General features: G+C 43.4%; 1 protein-coding gene across 3 annotated transcripts in view; it reads left to right on the plus strand.

The window, feature by feature from the left end:
• Positions 1–22,955, plus strand: part of LOC118387437 (ceramide transfer protein-like) — a 51,488-nt gene that overhangs the window by 15,261 nt on the left and 13,272 nt on the right. The window contains exons 3-8 of one of the 3 annotated variants that reach the window (XM_035775785.1): positions 3,777–3,893; positions 7,240–7,317; positions 18,437–18,544; positions 20,529–20,664; positions 22,096–22,179; positions 22,404–22,654. In XM_035775785.1, the coding sequence (XP_035631678.1) occupies positions 3,777–3,893; positions 7,240–7,317; positions 18,437–18,544; positions 20,529–20,664; positions 22,096–22,179; positions 22,404–22,654 (774 nt within the window). The remainder of the gene's footprint in view (positions 1–3,776; positions 3,894–7,239; positions 7,318–18,436; positions 18,545–20,528; positions 20,665–22,095; positions 22,180–22,403; positions 22,655–22,955) is intronic. The other 2 variants (XM_035775786.1, XM_035775787.1) reach the window with 2 other exon arrangements.

Raw genomic sequence — 22,955 nt, forward strand, 5'->3', positions numbered from 1 at the left:
TATATAGCTTATCCTGACGACCGATTGATCTGTGCTATATATAGATATATAGATATATATATATATAGATAGATCTGTGCTATCTATCGATCTATCGATAGGATAAGCTTGTCTGGCAATAAGGGAGTCAGTATATCCCAAAGTGAAATACTGAAATTAATACTTGAAAGAGAAAAATATGTTATGACTGTAACCCCGGTTCTCTGATAGTATGAGTAAGGTATTTCACCAGAATACCCTCCTTGCATGAGCGAGGACGAGGTGTGTCTTATTCTTGAATGACTGAGACCCTGTGTCGAGCCCTGTTATAGGGTAGGAGGGACACCCTTCCCCGACGCACAAGTCTCGACGTCCAGCCAATCATGGCTGGTGTAGTATAATAAGGCTTCTGACGAATACACTAGGAGGGTATCCCTTAGTGAAGTACCTCACTCATACTATCAGAGAACCGGGGTTACAGTCATAGCCTATAGTTTCCCTGCATTAAAGTCCCCAGCCACTAGGAGCGCCACCTCCCTGGATGAGCGTTTTCCTGTTTGCTTATGACCGTATACATCTCATTGAGTGCGGTCTTAGTGCATCGGTCTGCGGAAAATATAGATGTAAACTCTCTTGGTAAAGAGTATGGTCTACAGCTTATCATGAGATACTTTCCCTAAGGTGAGCAAAACCTTGAGACTTCCTTAGATTTCGTGCACCAGTTGTTGTTTACAAATATGCATAGGCCGCCTCCCCTTGTCTTACCAGAGGCTGCTGTTCTATCCTGCCGAAAAAGCTTAAAAGCTGCCAGCTGTATGTTAATCATGTCGTCGTTCAGCCACGACTCTGTGAAACATGAGACATTAAAAACTGTAATATCTTGTTGGTTGGCTATACGTGCTCATAGTTCGTCTATTTTATTATCGATTGATTGTAAGTTGGCTAATAGGACTGATGGTAAAGGTAGATTACTGTCTCGGCGACGGATCCTTCCTTACAAGGCACCTGGATCGTTATCCACAATGCCTCCATGTTTTCCTCCTGTGAATGACTGGGATGAGGGCCTTGTTGAGTGGAGTAAATCCTTCCCATCTGACTCGTTGAAGAAACATTCCTCCAGTACGGGGTGAATAATCGCTGTCCTGATATCAAGAAGCTGTTTTCGGTCATAAGACATGGTGGCAGAAACATTATGTACTAAATAAGTTACAGGATCGTAAAACGGCATTTCAGATTGTCAGTGACATGTACACTGAGGAACTTTGAAGCTTTTCACCTTCTCCACTGTGGTCAACTGTGATGTAAGTGCCTTAATGTGTTTGGACCCCAGGAAGAATAGCTGCTGCTTTGGCAGAGGCTAATGGGGATCCCTAATCAATTCACATGACAAACAGCATGAGTAGGCCCTATTTTCTAATCGTAGCCTGATCTGTTAACGCCGATACATCCTGACAAAATGCACACTATTACTCGCCTGCTAATGATCCAAATGGTTGCCAAATCAGGCAAGATAATACTTTTTTCAGAATGAGTCATATGCATTCAAAATGCAGGGCTTTTAGCGGTTATTGAAATGGCATATTCACTGCAGTTTACAGCTGAGACTAGAAAATAAAAATGCATTATTGCATTGTTATAGCCTAGGTGTGATCATTTTCTTGTCCCTAAGAAGTATTAGTCATATTAGACCTAATATTTAGGTAATGAATGATGGATTGCACATGCTTCTAGGGCTCGGCTACACCTCTCTGGTCTGTCTTCACGGTGCTCTTTGCGCAGTTACGCACCTGACCTCCGCTGCCTCTCAGCTACAGCTTTTCCTCTTAGCCCTTGGAGTCCCAGGAAAAGCTGGACTACAATAGCTTGTTGTACACTTTATTCAAGCATTTTATTTACTTCTACTAGCCTATCAAGGAGAATTTCCAGCTCGATCTTGCTTGCTGATTGTAAAATAGGCAGAGAGAGCGCTAGCTGTTCCCATGTGCTATAGGCTATGCAAGCCTCCGCTGTTCCTCTTCACTTGAAATCCCAGGAAGAACTATAGGTTACAAAAGCTATAGGGCATGTTTTTTATATACTAAGCCTAATGATCTTTCTTGTTAAGAGAAACAGGCTTACTCTTGCTAAATATAAAATAGGCCTAGGCCAAATTTAAAAAAAGTGGAAGGCACTTGCAAACCACTTGAGCATAGAGGCAAACAATGACATGATGTAAAAGATGTGCAGGCTAAACGGCGTCTGTTATTGAGTTGCTACATTTCTATATTTTTCATTACGTGTATACTGAAGTAAAATATAAACGCAACATGCAAAAATGTAAAAGATTTGACTGAGTTGCTAAATATTGGCGGGAACTGGAACACTCTGTCGTACACGTCGATCCAGAGCATCCCAAACATGTTCAATGGGTGACTTGTAAGATGAGTATGCAGGCTATGGAAGAACTGGGACACTTTCAGCTTCCAGGAATTGTGTACACATCCTTGCAACATGGGGCCGTGCATCATTATGTTGGAACAAATTGTTGTGTTTCAACTTGTGTATCTGAACTGCGGTTTATGATCATGGCTATTCCGCTCCAGTAGACCAGTGACTTGTGTGAAGTAGCTAGCTCGTTAGCCAATATCAGTGTGGCTTTCAGACCATAAATCAGAAATACAACAGAAGGTCAAGTAATGTTATACATATCAGTTAGCTACTTATGACTAATATACAGTGCATTCGGAAAGTATTCAGACCCCTTAACTTTTTGTCACATTAGTCTTTTTCTAAGATGGATTAAAAATATGTTTTTAAGTCATCCATCTACACACAATACCCCATAATGGTAAAGAAAAAAACGTTTTTTAGAAATGTTTGCTAATTTGTAAAAAATAAAAACAGGTATACCTTACATACAGTGGGGCAAAAAAGTATTTAGTCAGCCTCCAATTGTGCAAGTTCTCCCACTTAAAAAGATGAGAGGCCTGTAATTTTCATCATAGGTACACTTTAACTATGAGGAGGATCGAGGAGCCTCTTAAAGAATAAGTTAAAGGTCTGTGAGAGCCAGAAATCTTGCTTGTTTGTTATTGACCAAATACTTATTTTCCACCATAGTTTGCAAATAAATTCATTAAAAATCCTACAATGTGATTTTCTGGATTTTTTTTTCTCATTTTGTCTGTCATAGTTGAAGTGTACCTATGATGAAAATTACAGGCCTCATCTTTTTAAGTGGGAGAACTTGCACAATTGGTGGCTGACGAAATTGGCACTATGCATTAGGGCAGGTAGCGTTTTCCCGGCATCCGCCAAACTCCGATTCATCCGTCGGACTGCCAGATGGTGAAGGTGACTCCAGAGAATGCGTTTCCACTGCTCCAGAGTCCAATGGCGGTGAGCTTAACACCACTCCAGCCGACACTTAGCATTGCTAAGGCTTGTGTGCGGCTGCTCGGCCATGGAAACCCATTTCACGGAGCTCCCGACGAACAGTTCTTGTGCTGACTCTTCTTCCAGAGGCAGGTTGGAGTGTTGCAACCGAGGATGGAATATTTTTACGTGTCACACGCTTCAGGACTCGGCGGTCCCGTTCTGTGAGCTTGTGTGGCCTACCATTTCGCGACTGAGCTGTTTTTGCTCCGAGACGTTTCCACTTCACAATAACTGCACTTACAGTTTACCCTTCATATCCCCCTCGCCCCTCTTTCTTTTTTGACAGGCCCACTATGTTAAATGTTTTGTTGATGTTGATATGATTTAAATATACTAATCATATTTCTCTCTCTACCCTTTCTCTCTATCTCTACCCTCAGCCCCTTGAGTTTGATGAGTGCCGGCTTGACATCAGTGTTAACGACAGTGTGTGGTACCTGAGAGCCATAGACTCCGAACACAGACACCAGTGGATCAACTCCATCGAACTACACAGGGTAAGAGACACACATCACCAGAGTTTGCAATATGTCTTTCTAATTGTATTGTATTTGAATTCTGTCATTTTGAAATGGAATGGATCGAACTTGGTTCTTTCCTCTGCTGTATTCTTCTTTAAATTACATGTTTTATTGCCACAACTTATAAACGCAACATACAATTTAAACTATTGTACTGAATTACAGTTCATATATGGAAATAAATTAATTGGACTCTAATCTATAGATTTTGCATGCCTGGGCAGGGGTTCAGCCATGGGTGGGCCTGGGAGGGCATAGGTCCACCCACTGGGGAGCCAGGCCCAGCCAATCAGAAGTGTTTCCCCAGAAAGGGCTTTATTACAGACAAATTCTCCTCAGTTTCATCAGCTGTCCAGGTGGCTGGTCTCAGATGTTCCCGCAGGTGAAGAAACCGGATGTGGAGGTCCTGGGCTGGCATGGTTACATGCAGTCTGTGGTTATGAGGCCAGTTGGACTTACTGTCAAATTCTCTAAAATGGCGTTGGAGATGACTGATGGTAGTGAAATTAACATTCAATTCTCTGGCAACAGCTGTGGTAGACATTCCTGCAGTTGGCATGCCAATTGCACGCTCCCTCAAAACTTGAGACATCTGTGGCATTGTGTTTTGTGACAAAACTGCACATTTTAGAGTGGCCTTTTATTGTCCTCGGGACTAGGTGCACCTGCGTAATGACAATGCTGTTTATTCAGCTTATTTATATGTCACACCTATCAGGTGGATGGATTATCTTGAAAAATGAGAAATGCTCACTAACAGGGATGTAAACAAATATATGCACAACATTTGAGAGAAATATTATTTTTGTGCGTATGGAATTTTTATTTTATTTCAGCTCATGAAATATGGGACCACACTTTACATGTTTGCCTTTACATTTGTGTTCAGTATATTTACTACTATCTGGGTTTCCATCCAATCGGCAACAGATTTTCATGCAAATATAGACCGCTGCGCCACTTGGGAGGCCCACTTTCACCACCCTGTAAAGTTTGTCATAACTTATTTTGTCTGCCTATTATTCTGCATGGTTTTCCGGGTCGTAGTGGGAGGACCACACACCTTGTCATCGTGTGACTCCAAGTTTACTTTGATATGATGGTAATTATATCAATATTTGCGCATAAAGGTGTTTCCATCGCCATTTTCTCACATAATACATTTTACCGACACAAAAAGATCCCTCCGTCTTGAACAAACAAAGGATCTTTCTGCATTTATAAAATTGTATTGGAACTTCCTGTTTCCATCACAGCTTATATTTTTTATACGGTATGACTTTACTCAAACAGCTGACTGAAGATAGGAAGCCTGGACATTCGTGCGATCGAGTCAGTTTTTGCTGTAAAATTGACTTTCTTCTTGCTGAAACAAGCAGGGTGTTGTAGAAAATGAGTCTACAGTTGCCTAGGCAACACCCCCCAATGCCTGCAGCACGTACAGTCAGGAGCAGAGGAGGGTATATAATGTATTTTATATACACACAAACACACACAGTTGAAGTCGGAAGTTTGCATACACCTTAGCCAAATACATTTAAACTCAGTTTTTCACAATTCCTGACATTTAATCCTAATAAAAATTCCCTGTTTTAGGTCAGTTAGGATCAGCACTTTATTTTAAGAATGTGAAATGTCAGAATAATAGTAGAGAGAATGATTTCTTCCAGCTTTTATTTCTTTCATCACATTCCCAGTGGGTCAGAAGTTTACGTACTCAATTAGTATTTGGTAGCATTGCTTTTAAATTGATTAACTTGGGTCAAACATTTTGGGTAGCCTTCGACAAGCTTCCCACATTAAGTTGTGTGAATTTTGGCCCCTTCCTCCGGACAGAGCTGGTGTAACTGAGTCAGGTTTGTAGGCCTCCTTGCTTGCACACGCTTTCTCAGTCCTGCCCACAAATTTTCTATAGGATTGAGTTGAGGGCTTTGTGATGGCCACTCCAATACCTTGACTTTTGTCCTTAAGCCGTTTTGCCACAACTTTGGAAGTATGCTTGGGGTCATTGTCCATTTGGAAGGCCCATTTGCGACCAAGCTTTAACTTCCTGACTGATGTTTTGAGATGTTGCTTCAATATATCCACATACTTTTCCTACCTCATGATGCCATCTATTTTGTGAAGTGCACCAGTCCCGCCTGCAGCAGAGCACCCCACAACATGATGCTGCCACCCCCATGCTTCACGGTTGGGATGGTGTTTTTCGGCTTGCAAGTCTCCCCCTTTTTCCTCCAAACACAACGATGGTCATTATGGCCAAACAGTTGTATTTTTGTATCATCATACCAGAAGACATTTCTCTAAAAAGTATGATCTTTGTCCCCATGTGCAGTTGCAAACCGTAGTCTGGCTTTTTTATGGTGGTTTTGGAGCAGTGGCTTCTTCCTTGCTGAGCGGCCTTTCAAGTTATGTCGATATAGGACTCGTTTTACTGTAGATGTAGATACTTTTGTACCTGTTTCCTCCAGAATCTTCACAAGGTCCTTTGCTGTTGTTCTGGGATTGATTTGCACTTTTCGCACCAAAGTATGTTCATCTCTAGGAGACAGAACGCGTCTCCTTCCTGAGAGTTATGACGGCTGCGTGGTCCCATGATTTTTATGCTTGCGTACTATTGTTTGTACCGATGAACGTGGTACCTTCAGGTGTTTGGAAATTGCTCCCAAGGATGAACCAGACTGGTGGAGGTCTACAATTTTGTTTCTGAGGTCTTGCCGATTTCTTTTTGATTTTTCCATGATGTCAAGCAAAGAGGCACTGAGTTTGAAGGTAGGCCTTGAAATACATCCATAGGTACACCTCCAATTGACTCAAATGATGTCAATTAGCCTATCAGAAGCATCTAAAGCCATGACATAATTTTCTGGAATTTTCCAAGCCGTTTAAAGGCACAATCAACTTAGTGTATGTAAACTTCTGACCCACTGGACTTGTGATACAGTGAATTATAAGTGAAATAATTACTGTAACAATTGTTGGAAAAATGACTTGTCATGCACAAAGTTGATGTCCTAACCGACTTGCCAAAACTATAGTTAGTTGAAAAACGAGTTTTAATGACTCCAACCTAAGTGCATGTAAATTCTGACTTCAACTGTATGTGTGTATATATATGAAAAAAAATTGCTATTTGAATGGTTAGAACGGTGACCACGGTCATTTGGCTGACAAATAATCGTCATCCAAAATTCCATGATCGTCACTTGTGGTACATAGTTGGTTGAGAGTTGTTTGTCATTTCGCATAACATTCCCTGTTACACACATTCACTCATAGATGAAACTGTATTAACCGTGTGTGATGTGTCTGTTTCTACTAGAGCCTTAGAGATGGGAGGATAGACAGTGGAGTCATCCAGAGGACCTCCCTAGTCCCTCCATCAGCGGTGTGTTTCATGGCAAGTCTATCTATACTAAACCCAAAGCTACTGTTTCATCTATTTCCCTATAGCACAGTACCCTTAATATAGTGTGTGTGTCCTTTTATCCGGAGTTGTCATTTGCTGTTCTCACCATTTAAAAACAGGTCAAATAAGGGGGAGTGAGTGGCACCTCTTGTTTACACTCAGAATGAAGGACAAAGCTTCCAGGGAGGGGTTCTCACTGTTAGGTTTATGTTTTAAGTATCCCTATATTTCTGTTACGGGGCTATCACTCTGTTATTAGTGCGCCTGCGCAGGGTTCTCGTTGTTGATGGACCTGGCCTGAGTGCAATGGCAGCCATGTAGTGTGCTAATACGTTTTAGTAAATGTTGTTAAACTGGAACCTGGCCGTTGTCACTTCGAGTTAACATTGATAGCAGAGGATGGCTAATAACTATAATGTGCCACCTCGGTTCGACGACAAGAGGTCGTATGAAAGTTGGGAAAATTTATAGGAATCTGGACGCGAGTTACTAATCTGGACAAGGAAGGCAAGTACTTGCATTGGTATTATCGCTTGAGGGAAGAGCGAGAGATACAGCACAGGAAATATCCCTGGAGGATTTGAACAAGGATGATGGTATGGGAACTTAGATCAGAGCATTGGATTCTGTGTTTCTAACAGAAGAGAAAGACTGTGCCTACGAGGCATATTCAGACTTTGACAGTGTTACTAGAGACATTTCGATTGCAATGACGGACTACATCATTGATTTCGAACAGAGGTACACTAGGATGCAAAAGTACGACATGGTTCTCCCAGATGCAGTGTTAGCTTTCAAGTTGCTAGATACCTGTCTGGATGGTAGGGAGAAACAGTTGGCTTTGACTGCTTGTACTGTGCTGACTTTTTCATCAATGAAGTGGACACAAAAAAATGTCTGGGGTGAAAACATGTCTGTCGCGCCAATAACAGAATGCAAATGAGTGACGTACCATATTACACTGAGCAGCAGAGAAAAGGCGCCAACAAGTCCCATACTCAAGACAACCAGAATATGGCGCCATTTCCTGGGACAAATCCACTGGACAAATATGGAAGGAGATCAAAATGTGCTATTCGTCAAAGCACTTACCGTTGGGTTAAAGACTGTCCTCATAAAAATGAACAAGTTAAACTAGAGCAGTTTAACATTACACTGTTTTCAAATGAATCTGCTTCTGATACTGGGATCTTGATAGTTGATAGAATCCTTAAATCAAATCAAATCAAATTTTATTGGTCACATACACATGGTTAGCAGATATTAATGCGAGTGTAGCGAAATGTTTGTGCTTCTAGTTCTGACCATGAAGTAATATCTAACAATTTCACAACAACAAAAAATGAATAAGAATATGTACATATAAATATATGGATGAGCAATGGCCGAACGGCATAGGCAAGATGCAGTAGATGGTATAGAGTACAGTATATACATATAAGATGAGTAATGTAGGGTATGTAAACATTATATAAAGTGTCATTGTTTAAAGTGCCTAGTGATACATTTATTACATCCAATGTTTAATTATTAAAGTGGCTAGAGATTTGAGTCGGTATGTTGGCAGCACCCACTCAATGTTAGTGATGGCTGTTTAACAGTCTGATGGCCTTGAGATAGAAGCTGTTTATCAGTCTCTCGGTCCCGGCTTTGATGCACCTGTACTGAACTCGCCTTCTGGATGATAGCGGGGTGAACAGGCAGTGGCTCGGGTGGTTGTTGTCCTTGATGAACTTTTTGGCCTTCCTGTGACATCGGGTGTTGTAGGTGTCCTGGAGGGCAGGTAGTTTGCCCCCGATGATGTGTTGTGCAGACCTCACTACCCTCTAGAGAGCCTTACGGTTGTGGGCGGAGCAGTTGCCATACCAGGCGGTGATTCAGCCCGACGGGATGCTCTCAATTGTGCATCTGTAAAAGTTTGAGTGTTTTTGGTGACAAGCCAAATTTCTTCAGCCTCCTGAGGTTGAAGAGGCGCTGTTGCGCCTTCTTCACCATGCTGTCTGTGTGGGTGGACCATTTCAGTTTGTCCATGATGTGTATTGTTTCCTACCTTCACCACCTGGGGGCGTCCCGTCAGAAAGTCCAGGACCCAGTTGTACAGGGCGGGGTCGAGATTCAGGGTCTCGTGTTTAATGACGAGTTTGGAGGGTACTATGGTGTTAAATGCTGAGCTGTAGTCGATGAACAGCATTCTTACATAGGTATTCCTCTTGTCCAGATGGGTTAGGGCACTGTGATTGCGTCGTCTGTGGACCTATTGGGGCGGTAAGCAAATTGGAGTGGGTCTAGAGTGTCAGGTAGGGTGGAGGTGATATGGTTCTTGACTAGTCTCTGAAAGCACTTCATGATGACAGAAGTGAGTGCTACGGGGCAATAGTCGTTTAGCTCAGTTACCTTAGCTTTCTTGGGAACAGGAACAATGGTGGCCATCTTGAACCATGTGGGAACAGCATACTGGGATAGTGATTGATTGAATATGTCCGTGAACCCACCAGCCAGCTGGTCTGCTCATGCTCTGAGGACACTGCTAGGGATGCCGTCTAGGCCGGCAGCCTTGCGAGGGTTAACACGTTTAAATGTTTTACTCATGTTGGCTCCGTTGAAGGAGAGCCCGCAGGTTTTGGTAGCGGGCCGTGTCGGTGGCACTGTATTGTCCTCAAAGTGAGCAAAGTTGTTTAGTTTGTCTGGGAGCAAGACATCAGGGTCTGCGACGGAGCTGGTTTTCTTTTTGTAGTCCGTGATTGACTGTCGACCCTGCCACATACTTCTCGTGTCTGAGCCGTTGAATTGCGACTCTAATTTGTCTCTATACTGATGCTTAGCTTGTTTGATTGGTTTGCGGTGGGAATAACTACACTGTTTGTATTCGGTCATGTTTCCGGTCTCCTTGCCCTGATTAAAAGCAGTGGTTCGCGCTTTCAGTTTTGCGCAAATGCTGCCATCAATCCACGGTTTCTGGTTGTGGAAAATTGTAATATTCGATGTGGGTACAACATCACCGATGCACTTGCTAATAAACTCACTCACCGAATCTGCGTATTCATCAATGTTATTGTCCGACGCTATACGGAACATATCCCAGTCCACGTGATCAAAGCAATCTTGAAGCGTGGAATCCGATTAGTCGGATTGAACAGCGTTGAACAGACCTGAGCAAAATGGAGTCATGGTCAGAGGGCGAGGGAGGGCTTTGTATATGTCGCGAAGTTAGAGTAACAATGATCCAGGATTTTGCCGGCCCGGGTCGCGCATTCAATAGGCTGATAAAATGTATGGAGGATCTGGTTTAGGATCTGCTGTGATTGATACTGCATGTACACGCACAGTGTGTGGTGCAAAATGGCTTGATAGCAATGTCAGTGAACTAAATATGAAAGAAGTACAAAATATGCTTGACACACCAAGCAACTGAGCTTTCAAATTTGGAGATGGGAGAATCGTCCATTCTACCAAGAGAGTCAAGATACCAGCAAAAATGTGTCAGACTAAGTGTTACATTGAAACAGAAGTGGTCCCTACAGATATCCCTTTACGATTAAGCAAAGCTTCCCTCGAGAAGGCAGGAGCTGTATTAGACATAAAAAAATGACAAGGCAGTGATATTTAAACAACCAGTGACCCTTGAACTTACTACCACAGGCCACTATTGTATAAACATTTTAGACAAAGACATCACACAGAGTCCATGTAATAATTCTGATGCACACAGAGCACATGGAGATTCTGACAGTCACAGAGAACATGAACACAAAGGAAAAACAGTTTGGACATGCTACAGTTGACAGACTTCAGAAATGACTCAGCAGTTCTGGGAATAATGATGATGAGAGTATTTCCATTCTACAGCAGATAGTTAACAGTTGTGAGACATGTCAGAAATACAGCAAACTTAATCCCAGACCAGCTGTTGGTTTGCCACTGGCTTCCAAGTACAATGAAACATTGGCTGTAGATCTACATGAGCTAGGACCAAGTGTGTGGTACCTTCACATAGTCAACCACTTCACACACTTTAGTGCTGGAAGCATTGTGAATACAAAGAAACCCAGTGAAATCGTCAAGCACTTCATTCATTCCTGGATAAGTGTGCATGTCCCGCCCCAGACTTTGTAGTGACAATGGAGGAGAATTCAATAATAATGAAAAGAGAGAAATGGCAGAGAAATTCAACATGGAAGTAAAGACAACTTCTGCATACAGTCCATGGAGGAATGGACTTCTGGAGAGACATAATCAAACACTCACAGGAGATGCTGAAAGTGAAGAAAGACAATCGATGTGACTGGAAAACAGCCCTAGATTGGGCTTTGATGGCAAAATACTTAATGCACAATGTTCAAGGCTACAGCTCATATCAACTGGTGTTGGGCAGAACTCTAATCTTACCTCTGTACTGGTTGACAAGCCACCAGCACTAGAATGGACCAGTGTGATTGAATGGGTGGGACAGCACCTTTCAGCACTACATGCAGCGAGAAAACCTTCACTGAAGCAGAGTGTTCAGAGAATTCACAGGGCTCTACGTAAACAGCTTTGACCCACCCACCGATGAGAGGTACGAGACTGGTAACAAAGTGTAGTACAAACGAGTTGACTCTCAAGAGTGGAAAGGACCGGGAGAAGTCATTGGCCAAGATGATGTGGTGATATTTGTGAGGCACCGACGCACCATTGTCAGGGTGCATCACTCAAGATTGTGGAAAGTAAATGATCAACAAGATGGAGGGGCTGTTGCTGAGAATCAACCTCTTAATTAAAATGACAAAAAAGACAAATTAACAGACACAAACCTACCAAGTGTCGCATCCAATGATATGGACACTGAAACACAGGAAAAACAAATGAGGAAAACATTCAATAAGAGCCACATGTTAATCAATCAAATCAAATCACATTTATTTATAAAGCCCTTCGTACATCAGCTGATATCTCAGTGCTGTACAGAAACCCAACTTAAAACCCAAAACAGCAAGCAATGCAGGTGTAGAAGCACAGTGGCTAGGAAAAACTCCCCAGAAAGGCCAAAACCTAGGAAAAAACCTAGAGAGGAACCAGGCTATGAGGGGTGTCCAGTCCTCTTCTGGCTGTGCCGGGTGGAGATTATAACAGAACATGGCCAAGATGTTCAAATGTTCATAGATGACCAGCAGTATCAAATAATAATCACAGTGGTTGTCGAGGGTGCAGCAGGTCAGCACCTCAGGAGTAAATGTCAGTTGGCTTTTCATAGACAACATTGGAACAACAATCTGAAAACTGGACAAACTGTTAAATACATGGACAGAGAAAGTGGTATTCCACATACAGCAACAGTCGAGCAGGAAAAGCCAAAGGAAAACACCAGAACTGGTACAACTTGCAGTACTCTGAACCAGCTACACTTTCTGGTACAACAGGGCCAGCTGACCTGTCACTTGTAGATCATCTCAGAATTGAACCAATGGAAAATCAATAAAAACAGAATGACATTCAAAATGATGTACTTGAAACAAAGCATGTGTCATTTGACTCAGCTAAGCTAGATGAGCTCAGTAATTGGAGGAAAAATTGAGTGTTTGAGAAAGTCAGACATTTGACAAAAATGTGTCTCAACAAGGTGGGTGTGTACCCTTAAAGAATCCTTAACTGGAATAGTGCCAAAAGCACGTCTAGTGGCTAGAGGTTTTGAGGAGCTGGCTGCTGAAGAACTCCCAAAAGACTCACCGACATGCGCCTCAGAGTCACTCAGATTGCTGCTGACAGTGATCTGCCAGAAAAAATGGAAACTTCATTCCATAAATATCAAATCTGCATTTTTGCAGGGAACAGAGATGTCAAGGGACATTCACATCTGACCTCCGCCTGAAGCTGAGAGCGAAGGAACACTGTGGAAACTAAAACAGTGTGTCTGGACTGGCAGATGCATCACTCTACTGGTACATATAAAGTCAGGGCAGCAATGCTGAGTACAGGTGGAAAAATGTCGAGTGGATCCTGCAGTCTTCTATTGGCTTGATCAAGACTGCAATGTGACTGGAGTACTTGCCTGTCATGTTGAGGACTTCATCTGGGGTGGCTCACAGGCCTTTGCTACAACTGTGATTTCACACCTCAAAGCTGTTTTCCAGGTCAGCCATGAGGAGCATGATAAACTCTATGCCAACATAACAAAAATGATTACAGTTGATGGAATAATCCTGATTTAACAGGAGAACTATATCAATAATCTTCAACCTATCCACATGGATAATTCAAGAGCCATACAAAGGAATTCCCCTCTGTGGAGTTGAAGATGGGTCAAATTCTATGGGTTGCTAGACAGAGTAGACCTGATGTAATGTTTGATGGCTTCAACTTGGCATCCAACACAATATGCCGATGTAAAAACCATTCATGAGGCAAAGAAAGTTGTTCGTAAACTGAAATCACAACAAGTGACTAAAGTTTCAGCATGTTGGAAAAGATGACTCTCTGAAACTAGTTGTCTTCAGTGATGCTTCGCTAGGGAACCTTACAGATTGAGGCACACAAGGTGGACATCTAATCGTGTTAATGGGGGACGGAGGAAGATTCTCACCTTTCTGTTGGCAGTCAAAAAGGATCAGAAGGGTTGTCCGAACTTGCTGCAGAAACACTTGCTCTTGCGGATGGAATTGACAATGCGATCTTTCTTGCAACTCTGTTCTCAGAGCTTACCACTGGTGAGACAAAACGGCACATTCTACCTGTAGTTTGTGTCACTGACAACTACTCATTAGTTGATGCTGTGAAATCAACCAAGTCTGTCACAGAGAAAAGACTTCGTCTTGGGATTAGCAGCATCAAGGAACTTATTCAAGCACAGAGAATCCAGCGGATTCTGTGGTCGACCACAAAGGAACGGCTTGCTGACTGTCTGACTAAAAAAGGAGCATCCGGTCTTGTGCTCCAAAAGGCTCTCAGTAACGGAAAGTTAATTATGTTGTTGATGTTTTATTTGTCTTTAAATAAAAGTGGGACTTTTAAGTATCCCTATATTTCTGATGTAACGGGGCTTTCACTCTGTTATTAGTGCCCCTGCGTAGGGGTCTCTCTGTTGATGGACCTGGCCTGAGTGCAATGGCAACCATGTAGTGTGCTAATACGTTTTAGTAAACGTTGTTAAACTGGAACCTTGTCCTTGTCATTTCGAGTTCACACACACACACACACACACACACACACACACACACACACACACACAGAGAGAGTAATGTGTTGTACAGGACTCTGCATCACTGATCCATCTTCTAATCTTTTCCACAGATGCCCTGATCCTTCTGGAATTATGTCCTATTACTCATCAGAGAGAAGGAGAGAGAATGAATAGATCAAATGAAAGTAAGAAGTCCTTATCAAGTAGGTCACAGATTTGAAAGAGAGGGAGAGAGAAGGGCATGAGAGAGGAGGAGGGAGAGCGTTGTGGATAGATCAGCATAGAGAATAGAGAGCAGGATAGAGGAGGAGAGGCAAGATAAGATATGAGGCAGGAGGAGTGTAGGAGTGGGAGAACCTAATTCCAGACAGAGCAGGGATTCCTCAGTGACTTTCTGAGCCCATCTCCTATGGAGGGATTTGCTTATGCAGTGGTCATGGTGTGTGAGGTTGCAGGTGGTGTGAAGGTGAAAAAAAGGCACTCTGAACACAGCAGAACAAATAGTGGACCTATGAGCATGTAATTAACATATTTAAATAGTGGACCTATGAGCATGGGGGGGCTGATATTTTAGCCGATATTCAATATCATTAAATTTGAACATTTTGATTACAACATTTCCCAGAGACAGCCGTGTATGCATCCATTTTAAAATCAAACAATACATTTGACTAAATAACAACATAATGGTAATGATTTTATTTGAATGGTAAACTGGATACATTTTTGATGGCATAGGCCTACTCACAAGGGGAATGCATATTCAATAGGAGTGTGCATGCATTGAGTTATTGTTTTGGCTGATAAGTGGAGTTTGTCATCTATAGCACCATAATCTGTTGACCTTCCATTTGGGACTTATATAAATCTACTGATCAACAACGTTTGCATAGAAGCATCACTCCAGCATGTCACACCCGTATGGAAGGACATCATATAGGCACTGCTGTTTACTTTTTTAGCTGTCAGGACTCATCTCTAAACAACTCAGCTTCTAGGATGAAATTTGTAACAACTCAATTGACTAGTTCAGTTATCTGTCAAGAAATGGGCAGGTTGTAACTTGATCCTACTGCTACGATTGGATAGAGCAAGGCTGTAAATCTGCTCCCTTTCACGTCTCTCTCCATCGCTCATATCACGTCCTGCTGTTTACTGCTACTAGGATAACTAGCTCAATGGCAATGACATTTGCTAACAAGCCATACATTTCCAGATTAGAGCGTGGTTCAGTTTTGCTTGCCTCGAAGCGGGAATAGAAGGCATTTAGCTTGGTCTGGTAGGCTCGTGTCACTGGGAAGCTCGCGGCTGGCTTTCCCTTTGTCCACGATAGTTTGCAAGCCTGCCACATTGGACGAGTGTCAAAACCAGTGTAGTAGGATTTGAGCTTTAGTCCTGTGTTGATGATTTGCCTGTTGGATGGTTCGTCGAAGGGCATAGCAGGATTTCTTATAAGCATCTGGATTAGTGTTCCGCTCCTTGAAAGCGGCAGCTTTAGCTCAGTGCGGATGTTGCACAATAAAACACAAAATTGCAGAATTGATCATGAACCCGTATAATGGCCGCTATCTAATCCAGCTCCATTCTATCCTCCATTTCTCCCCTCTCCCTGTTTGTCTGTGTAGAATGATAACAAACACACCACTGCTTTGATCCTGTGGGTTGATTTTTGTCTTTTCTCAACCAACCAGATAAGAAACTGCTTTATATTCAATAGCAGCTCTGTGATTGGTGGATAGTGGCCGTATTGAACATTCATGGTCAGAATGAGAGCAGCAGATTGGCTGAGGGCGACAGTAGTGATGAAAGCCCCGGTGGAGGCAGGGAAAGGGTTACTTCCGGCCATTGAAAGATACTAACATCTGGCTGGTGGATGCAGGGCCAGGCAGCAGCCATGTGAATAGGCTGCCCTCTGGTTGTGAGGAATAGAAGCACATGTTTTCATCTTAATTGAAAATACCTAACTATGCTACATGCTCTCTTCCACATTAACCCTTAACTCCTGTAATACTAGGCCCCACCGAGTATCTGTCATATTTTCTGAGTGCTATTTCACACAGGGTGAATCACCATGTCAAATAATGTAATCTCCAGAGAGAGCTTCCCTCTTTTCCCACCAGTCTCTCCCTCCCAATCTCTCTCCCTTTTCTCTCTTCCTCCTTCCCCTCTATTTTAAGTTCATGGGTAATGTAAGTCAGAGAGCTGTAAAGGGAGAGGCCAGAGGGCTTCCATCCATCCTCACTTTTTTACAGGAAGTCATCCTGTGACAGCGCTCTGTGGTTGTCATGATCCCTGTTGCCATGGTCACACTACATTGCTGCCATAGAAATTGAAATAATAGAAGGTGCTTGGAAGTGCTAACTCTGGAAATTTGACTGGTAAACTCATGGGTACACTAGCAATAGCTGCCTGGTATAGTCCCTGACTTAAAATTAATTACTCTCTGTTTATGAGATACAGAGTAAGAAAAGTTGTTTTGCATCATATCTAATAGCTTTTTTGTTTTCATGGCAGGCTGAAGGAGAGTACGGCAGCGTTACAGATGCAACTCTATGTCATGGTCAGAAACTCTTCCTTTCCAGAACCTGACCATTATAGTCTTTTCATACAAGTTGAATCGGGACTTCACTTCCCAGTCACTCCATATTTGCTCATGTGCATTTTAAGTTGTGGCATTCAAGAAACTGGCGTAGGGGGTTAGGTGAGAAAAAGCATATTTCCTATTTTTGCTGATTTGGAAGGGCTATGTAGGAGTAGACATCTACAGCAGTGATCCACTGAGATTGGAGCAGTAGGTTTTCAGCCACGTACTCTCCTTCCCCAACAAAGCTCAAGCCCGACCCAAAGTTGGTGAGGTTGGGCTCAAGATTGGGAACCATGATGGAAAACTTGCTCAGTTGTGATAAGATAGGGAGACCACAGTACCTAGACCGCATTCTGACATTGTGTGTTACTAGGTTACCACATTTGGCTCACAGCAAAAACGTGACCCTTTTCAAAAACTATTTTCTTCTCGGCTTGTTTTTGTCAATTACAAAGCTACATTTAAGAAAATAACTGTCTAAAGATGACTTTTCAACAATGCCTGCTCCCTAGTGTTCTCACTACTTAGAAAAACATCATATTGTAGTGCTTCCCTCATGCCACTTTTCATGACTGTGCTAGCAGCCACTTGAGTGAGTGCTAGCTAGCAACCAACCGGATCATTAAGCTAGCCAAGAACAAAAACACAAACAAACAGACTAGACTATACAGCTACAAGTAGTGAGTAGAGTTACAAACAGACTATACAGCTACAAGTAGTGAGTAGAGTTACAAACAGACTATACTAAACAAGTTAAATGTCTTGTCAGAGAAGTTGTAAAAAATAGCTGCTGAGACTCTATTTTACCGGATGTGACAATTGCGGTCGTGATAAAAGCCTATGCAATATATTTGTGTAATGTTAGTTGAGTTGAATCAACAAATCACAGCACAGGTTGAAGGCTACACTTCCTGTTTTTACTTCCTGGCCTGGGTACACTCAAAATGACTACAAGTCCATGCATTATGCCATCATTGACTTGAAAGGAGACGCTCTTCCTTTTCATTCTATTTCTATGGTTACTGCACTTTCAGGGTCATAGAAATAACTCTGTGACAGAGAGAAAATAAGTAGGGATGGAGAGTATTTGCATTAACCTCATACTCTGTCCTAGTGTGACTAGTAGAGGTGAAGGTGCTTGTTGATCAGTAGGTTTTCTAGTTGAGGTTTAGTATCTGAATATACTGACTGTGTGATAGCAAGTTGATCTGTTGCATTTGGTGGTAGATATATTGACGTGATGTGGTGATTGTATGTCACCCCTTAATAGACTTGATATTTTGCTGATGTGTTGTTGTGTAAAGTTAATGATATCTGTTTTCGATATATACTTTCATATCTGTTAATGTCTTTCTCTCGCGCCATGTGTCTAGGCTGAGTCTGGGTATGGTTCAGAGTCCAGTCTGAGAAGACATGGCTCTATGGTGTCTCTCACGTCTGCTACCAGCGGCTACTCCACCACATCCACCTCCTCCTTCAAGGTGAGTCTTGACTTAACACACACACACAGAAGGCTCTACTTTCAGCTGACATTAAGCCAGTGCAATTATCAAACGCCCGCTCGTTTTTCTGACCTGACAAAGCTGGTGCTTTTCTGTTGTGCCAGGATTGGTTATTTACCTGTCCTACTGTATATGAGCTTGCTTGCGTTGAGGTGGGAGTGGGGGCAATATCTGAGGTGTGTCCTTAGAAATGTGCGCCAAAGTGCCAATTTCAGGCAGCGCTGGTGGGGATATTTAAGATGATCCAAAAGCTGGTCTTTGCGGTAACGAGGCATGGATTTTCACAGTCTGTCCAGCTGTGAAGCACCTGTGCCCAAATACACATGGAAAAAGAGATGTGCTTTTTGTGCCTGTAAACCTTGTGTATATAGAAACATAAAAAAGTGATGCTTTTCCCCATTTCGTTTCATTTGATTGAAAATAAAGCATAACCTCCCCTCTCCTCAATGAAGGCCAGTTATTTATTGATTTGTCCCTTCCAATGCATTCGCCAAGTAGTCAAGACTATTATGAAGAGTTTGGCTCGTAAGACCGCCTTGAAATAAATCTTAATCACCAAAGCTTTATTAGAATATCACGCTTGGGAGTATCCCCTTTTTATTTATGTAGGCTATTATACTTTATTTTCGCCAGCTCCCGTTATTATTTTGGATGTGTGTAAACCCCTCCATGTAGGCAATATGCCCATCAGAGGACGGGAGATGATGTGATTTGGTGACATTTAGAAAATGTTTAGTTATTGCTTGTTTTCTGTTTTGTTTGATTAAAAAACAAGCTCTTACAGGCTACACTTACCCTACTAAAATGAAATCTGGTTCAACCGCAATGAGTCTGGTGTCTTATCCTGGCCATGCATTAGCCAAGGAGCCTGTCCATGAAAGGTTTCTAAATGGTCTACTCCTGAGGGGTTTCCATTACTCACAATTCACACAGGCCTACCTGCAGTGCAGAGGCTACTCCATTTCACCTGTGTCCATTTCCCAAGAGCGCCTCTTGTTCAGTTACCAAAGTCCTCCAAACATTTTCAAATAATTCAGTCCTATAATGCCATATTAATGGTAGGCTATGTCTTGCTTGTTTAGGACGTGCCTCACATACAATACGATTTACAGGAGCAATGTATGTTTTATCTGAGGAGTGCGATGCGTAAAGCCCTATACTCATTGACGCCAATTACAACGTTGTCTAGTGTCAACACAACACTATATTGAGCAAACACTAGATTATTTTTGACTGTTTGTTGCTATTACTCATTGCTAGCCTATGTTATTTAATAAACTGCATCAATCCACAATGGACTAGGAATAGAATATTCTGTGCCCTCATCCAAATTGGAGTTGATGACATCGCAAAGACAGTCAATAACCAGTCAATACAGAACTCAAGACGAAACGTGTATTAAACCATGAAACGTGTCGATTGGTCATTGAGTGGCCAAGCCCTCGTCACAACTATACATCAAAACCTGTCCCTTTCACGCTACGGCCAGCTATTGCGCTCATAATTCAAAAATATTTCTGACACAGCCCCAGACCTACCATTGCGTTAAGTTCGTTAAAATAGAGCCCAGGGTGTTTGCTGACCCTGCATTCTCGTTTGGTTCTGAAGGGCCACAGCCTGGGGGAGAAGCTGGCAGAGATGTCTGTCTGTCGGTGTGTCTGTCGGTGTGTGTTAAAATAGAGCCCAGGGTGTTTGCTGACCATGCGTTCTCGTTTGGTTCTGAAGGGCCACAGCCTGGGGGAGAAGCTGGCAGAGATGTCTGTCTGTCGGTGTGTGTGTCGGTGTGTGTTAAAATAGAGCCCAGGGTGTTTGCTGACCATGCGTTCTCGTTTGGTTCTGAAGGGCCACAGCCTGAGGGAGAAGCTGGCAGAGATGTCTGTCTGTCTGTCGGTGTGTGTGTCGGTGTGTGTTAAAATAGAGCTCGGGGTGTTTGCTGACTATGCATTCTCGTTTGGTTCTGAAGGGCCACAGCCTGAGGGAGAAGCTGGCAGAGATGGAGACGTTCAGAGACATCCTGTGCAGACAGGTCGACACGTTGCAGAAATACTTTGACGGCTGTGCCGATGCCGTCTCCAAGGACGAGCTGCAGAGAGACACAAGTAAGACCATCAATGGATCAATCAATCAGATGCATTTGTCAATCAAGTCTTCAGTGCTAAGTAGACAGCCACCCAGGTCTAGTATTAGGAGGTCTAGTGGGAAGAAAAATCACATGCAGTTGATCTGTGAGACCAAAACCAATGGGTTCCTACTTATTGCCACAAACTGTTGGACACAAAATATTACCTAACTCAAAGAACAATGGAATACCACAAAAATAAGAAATGCCAAACGTGACGATCACGAAAATATTTGGCTTTGGGGAAATATTTGCAGAATCTTTAGAGGAATGTGTTCTGTCAGCCCCCTTATTGAGATGCAGGTTTTCCAGTCTCTTTTCTCTCTCGCTCTGTTTCTCTCCCCCGCTCTCTCCCTCCCACTCTCTCCCTCCCGCTCTCTCCTTCCCGCTCTCTCCTTCTCTCGTTCCCCTTCTCTCCCTCCCACTTTCTCTGCCTTCCTCTACCCCCTTCTCTCCCTCCCACTTTCTCTGCCTTCCTCTACCCCCTCTCTCTCCCTCCCGCTCTCTCCCTCCCGCTCTCTCCCTCCCACTCTCTCCCTCCCGCTCTCTCCTTCCCGCTCTCTCCTTCCCGCTCTCTCCTTCTCTCGTTCCCCTTCTCTCCCTCCCACTTTCTCTGCCTTCCTCTACCCCCTCTCTCTCCCTCCCGCTCTCTCCTTCTCTCGCTCCCCTTCTCTCCCTCCCACTTTCTCCGCCTTCCTCTAACCCCCCCCGCTCTCTCCTTCTCTCGCTCCCCTTCTCTCCCTCCCACTTTCTCTGCCTTCCTCTACCCCCTCTCTCCCTCCCGCTCTCTCCCTCCCGCTCTCTCCCTCCCGCTCTCTCCCTCCCGCTCTCTCCCTCCCGCTCTCTCCTTCTCTCGTTCCCCTTCTCTCCCTCCCACTTTCTCTGCCTTCCTCTACCCCCTCTCTCCCCCCGCTCTCTCCTTCTCTCGCTCCCCTTCTCTCCCTCCCACTTTCTCCGCCTTTCTCTAACCCCCCCCTCTCTCTCCCCTCTCTCTCTCTCCCCTCTCTCTTTCTCTTTCCATCCATCGCTCTATCTTTGGGCTGCCTGAACATTTGCTCGTGGTAGAGTTTGCATTGTCACCGTGCCAAGCGACAGCTGTTAATGACCACAGACAATCAAACAGTTCCTTTGTCACCCATCAAGTCCCTCCCTCTATCCCCCCTCTCATCTCTCTCGCTTCCTCCGTCCATCCCTCGCTCCTGCAGAAGAGGCCAGGGCATTGTTGTGGCATTGAGTACAGTAGAGTTCAGTCTGTTTGCCTGCCATGCTCTATGGCTGGGTGCATGCACAAGCAACTCTTGGCACTACCCTACTCTGGCTCTGTTAGTGGCTCTGCAGGGACTTTGTAGAAACTATTGTACTGTATGACCATGGCTGACTTCTCTTTCGCTGTTGCTCCTCCTCTCTCAAGTTGTGGATGATGATGAGGATGATTTCCCCAACACTCGGTCAGATGGAGAGTTCATCCACAACAACAACGGCAGCAAGGAGAAGTGTGAGTAAAGCAGAATATCCTCTAAAGAAAAGTTACAACGTTTCCACTTAGTTCAAACTTTGATCATTTTAATTTTTAGCATTCTGTCTGAAAAAGCAAGTGTAGTTCTTGTTCTCTTATGTAATGGACAGATTTGGGACTGGAGAAACATTTTAAACAGGCTCATTCTGTCTTAAATCAATGTTTCAAACATCAATTTTAACAAATATTCCTCTCCTGCTCAGTATTCCAGTCTCTGAGCCCTAAGGACATCAATGGGATAGATTTTAAGGGCGAAGCCATCACGTTCAAGGCCACCACAGCTGGGATCCTGGCCACCCTGTCCCACTGCATGGACCTGATGGTGAAGAGAGAGGACAGCTGGCAGAAGAGACTGGACAAGGAGCTGGAAAAGAGGAGGAGGATAGAGGAGGGCTACAAGTCTGCTCTCTCTGAGCTCAAGAAGAAGTCTCACTTCAGAGGCCCTGATTACGAGGTGAGAAGACTGTTTTCTGTATGGTTTGTCAGTTCTATGATTGTTTTGAGGCAGGTGAAAATACATCTGTCAGTCTCATCCTCTGGTAATCAATTCCATGTTGCTCTCTTCTCTTAATCCTTATTTTCCTCCTGTCTCTCTCTGTCTCTCTCTGTCTCTCTCTGTCTCTCTCTGTCTCTCTCTGTCTCTCTCTGTCTCTCTGTCTCTCTCTGTCTCTCTCTGTCTCTCTCTGTCTCTCTCTGTCTCTCTCTGTCTCTCTCTGTCTCTCTCTCTCTGTCTCTCTGTCTCTCTGTCTCTCTGT

The sequence above is a fragment of the Oncorhynchus keta genome, chromosome 9 (assembly GCF_023373465.1).
Source record: "Oncorhynchus keta strain PuntledgeMale-10-30-2019 chromosome 9, Oket_V2, whole genome shotgun sequence".
NCBI lineage: Eukaryota > Metazoa > Chordata > Actinopteri > Salmoniformes > Salmonidae > Oncorhynchus > Oncorhynchus keta.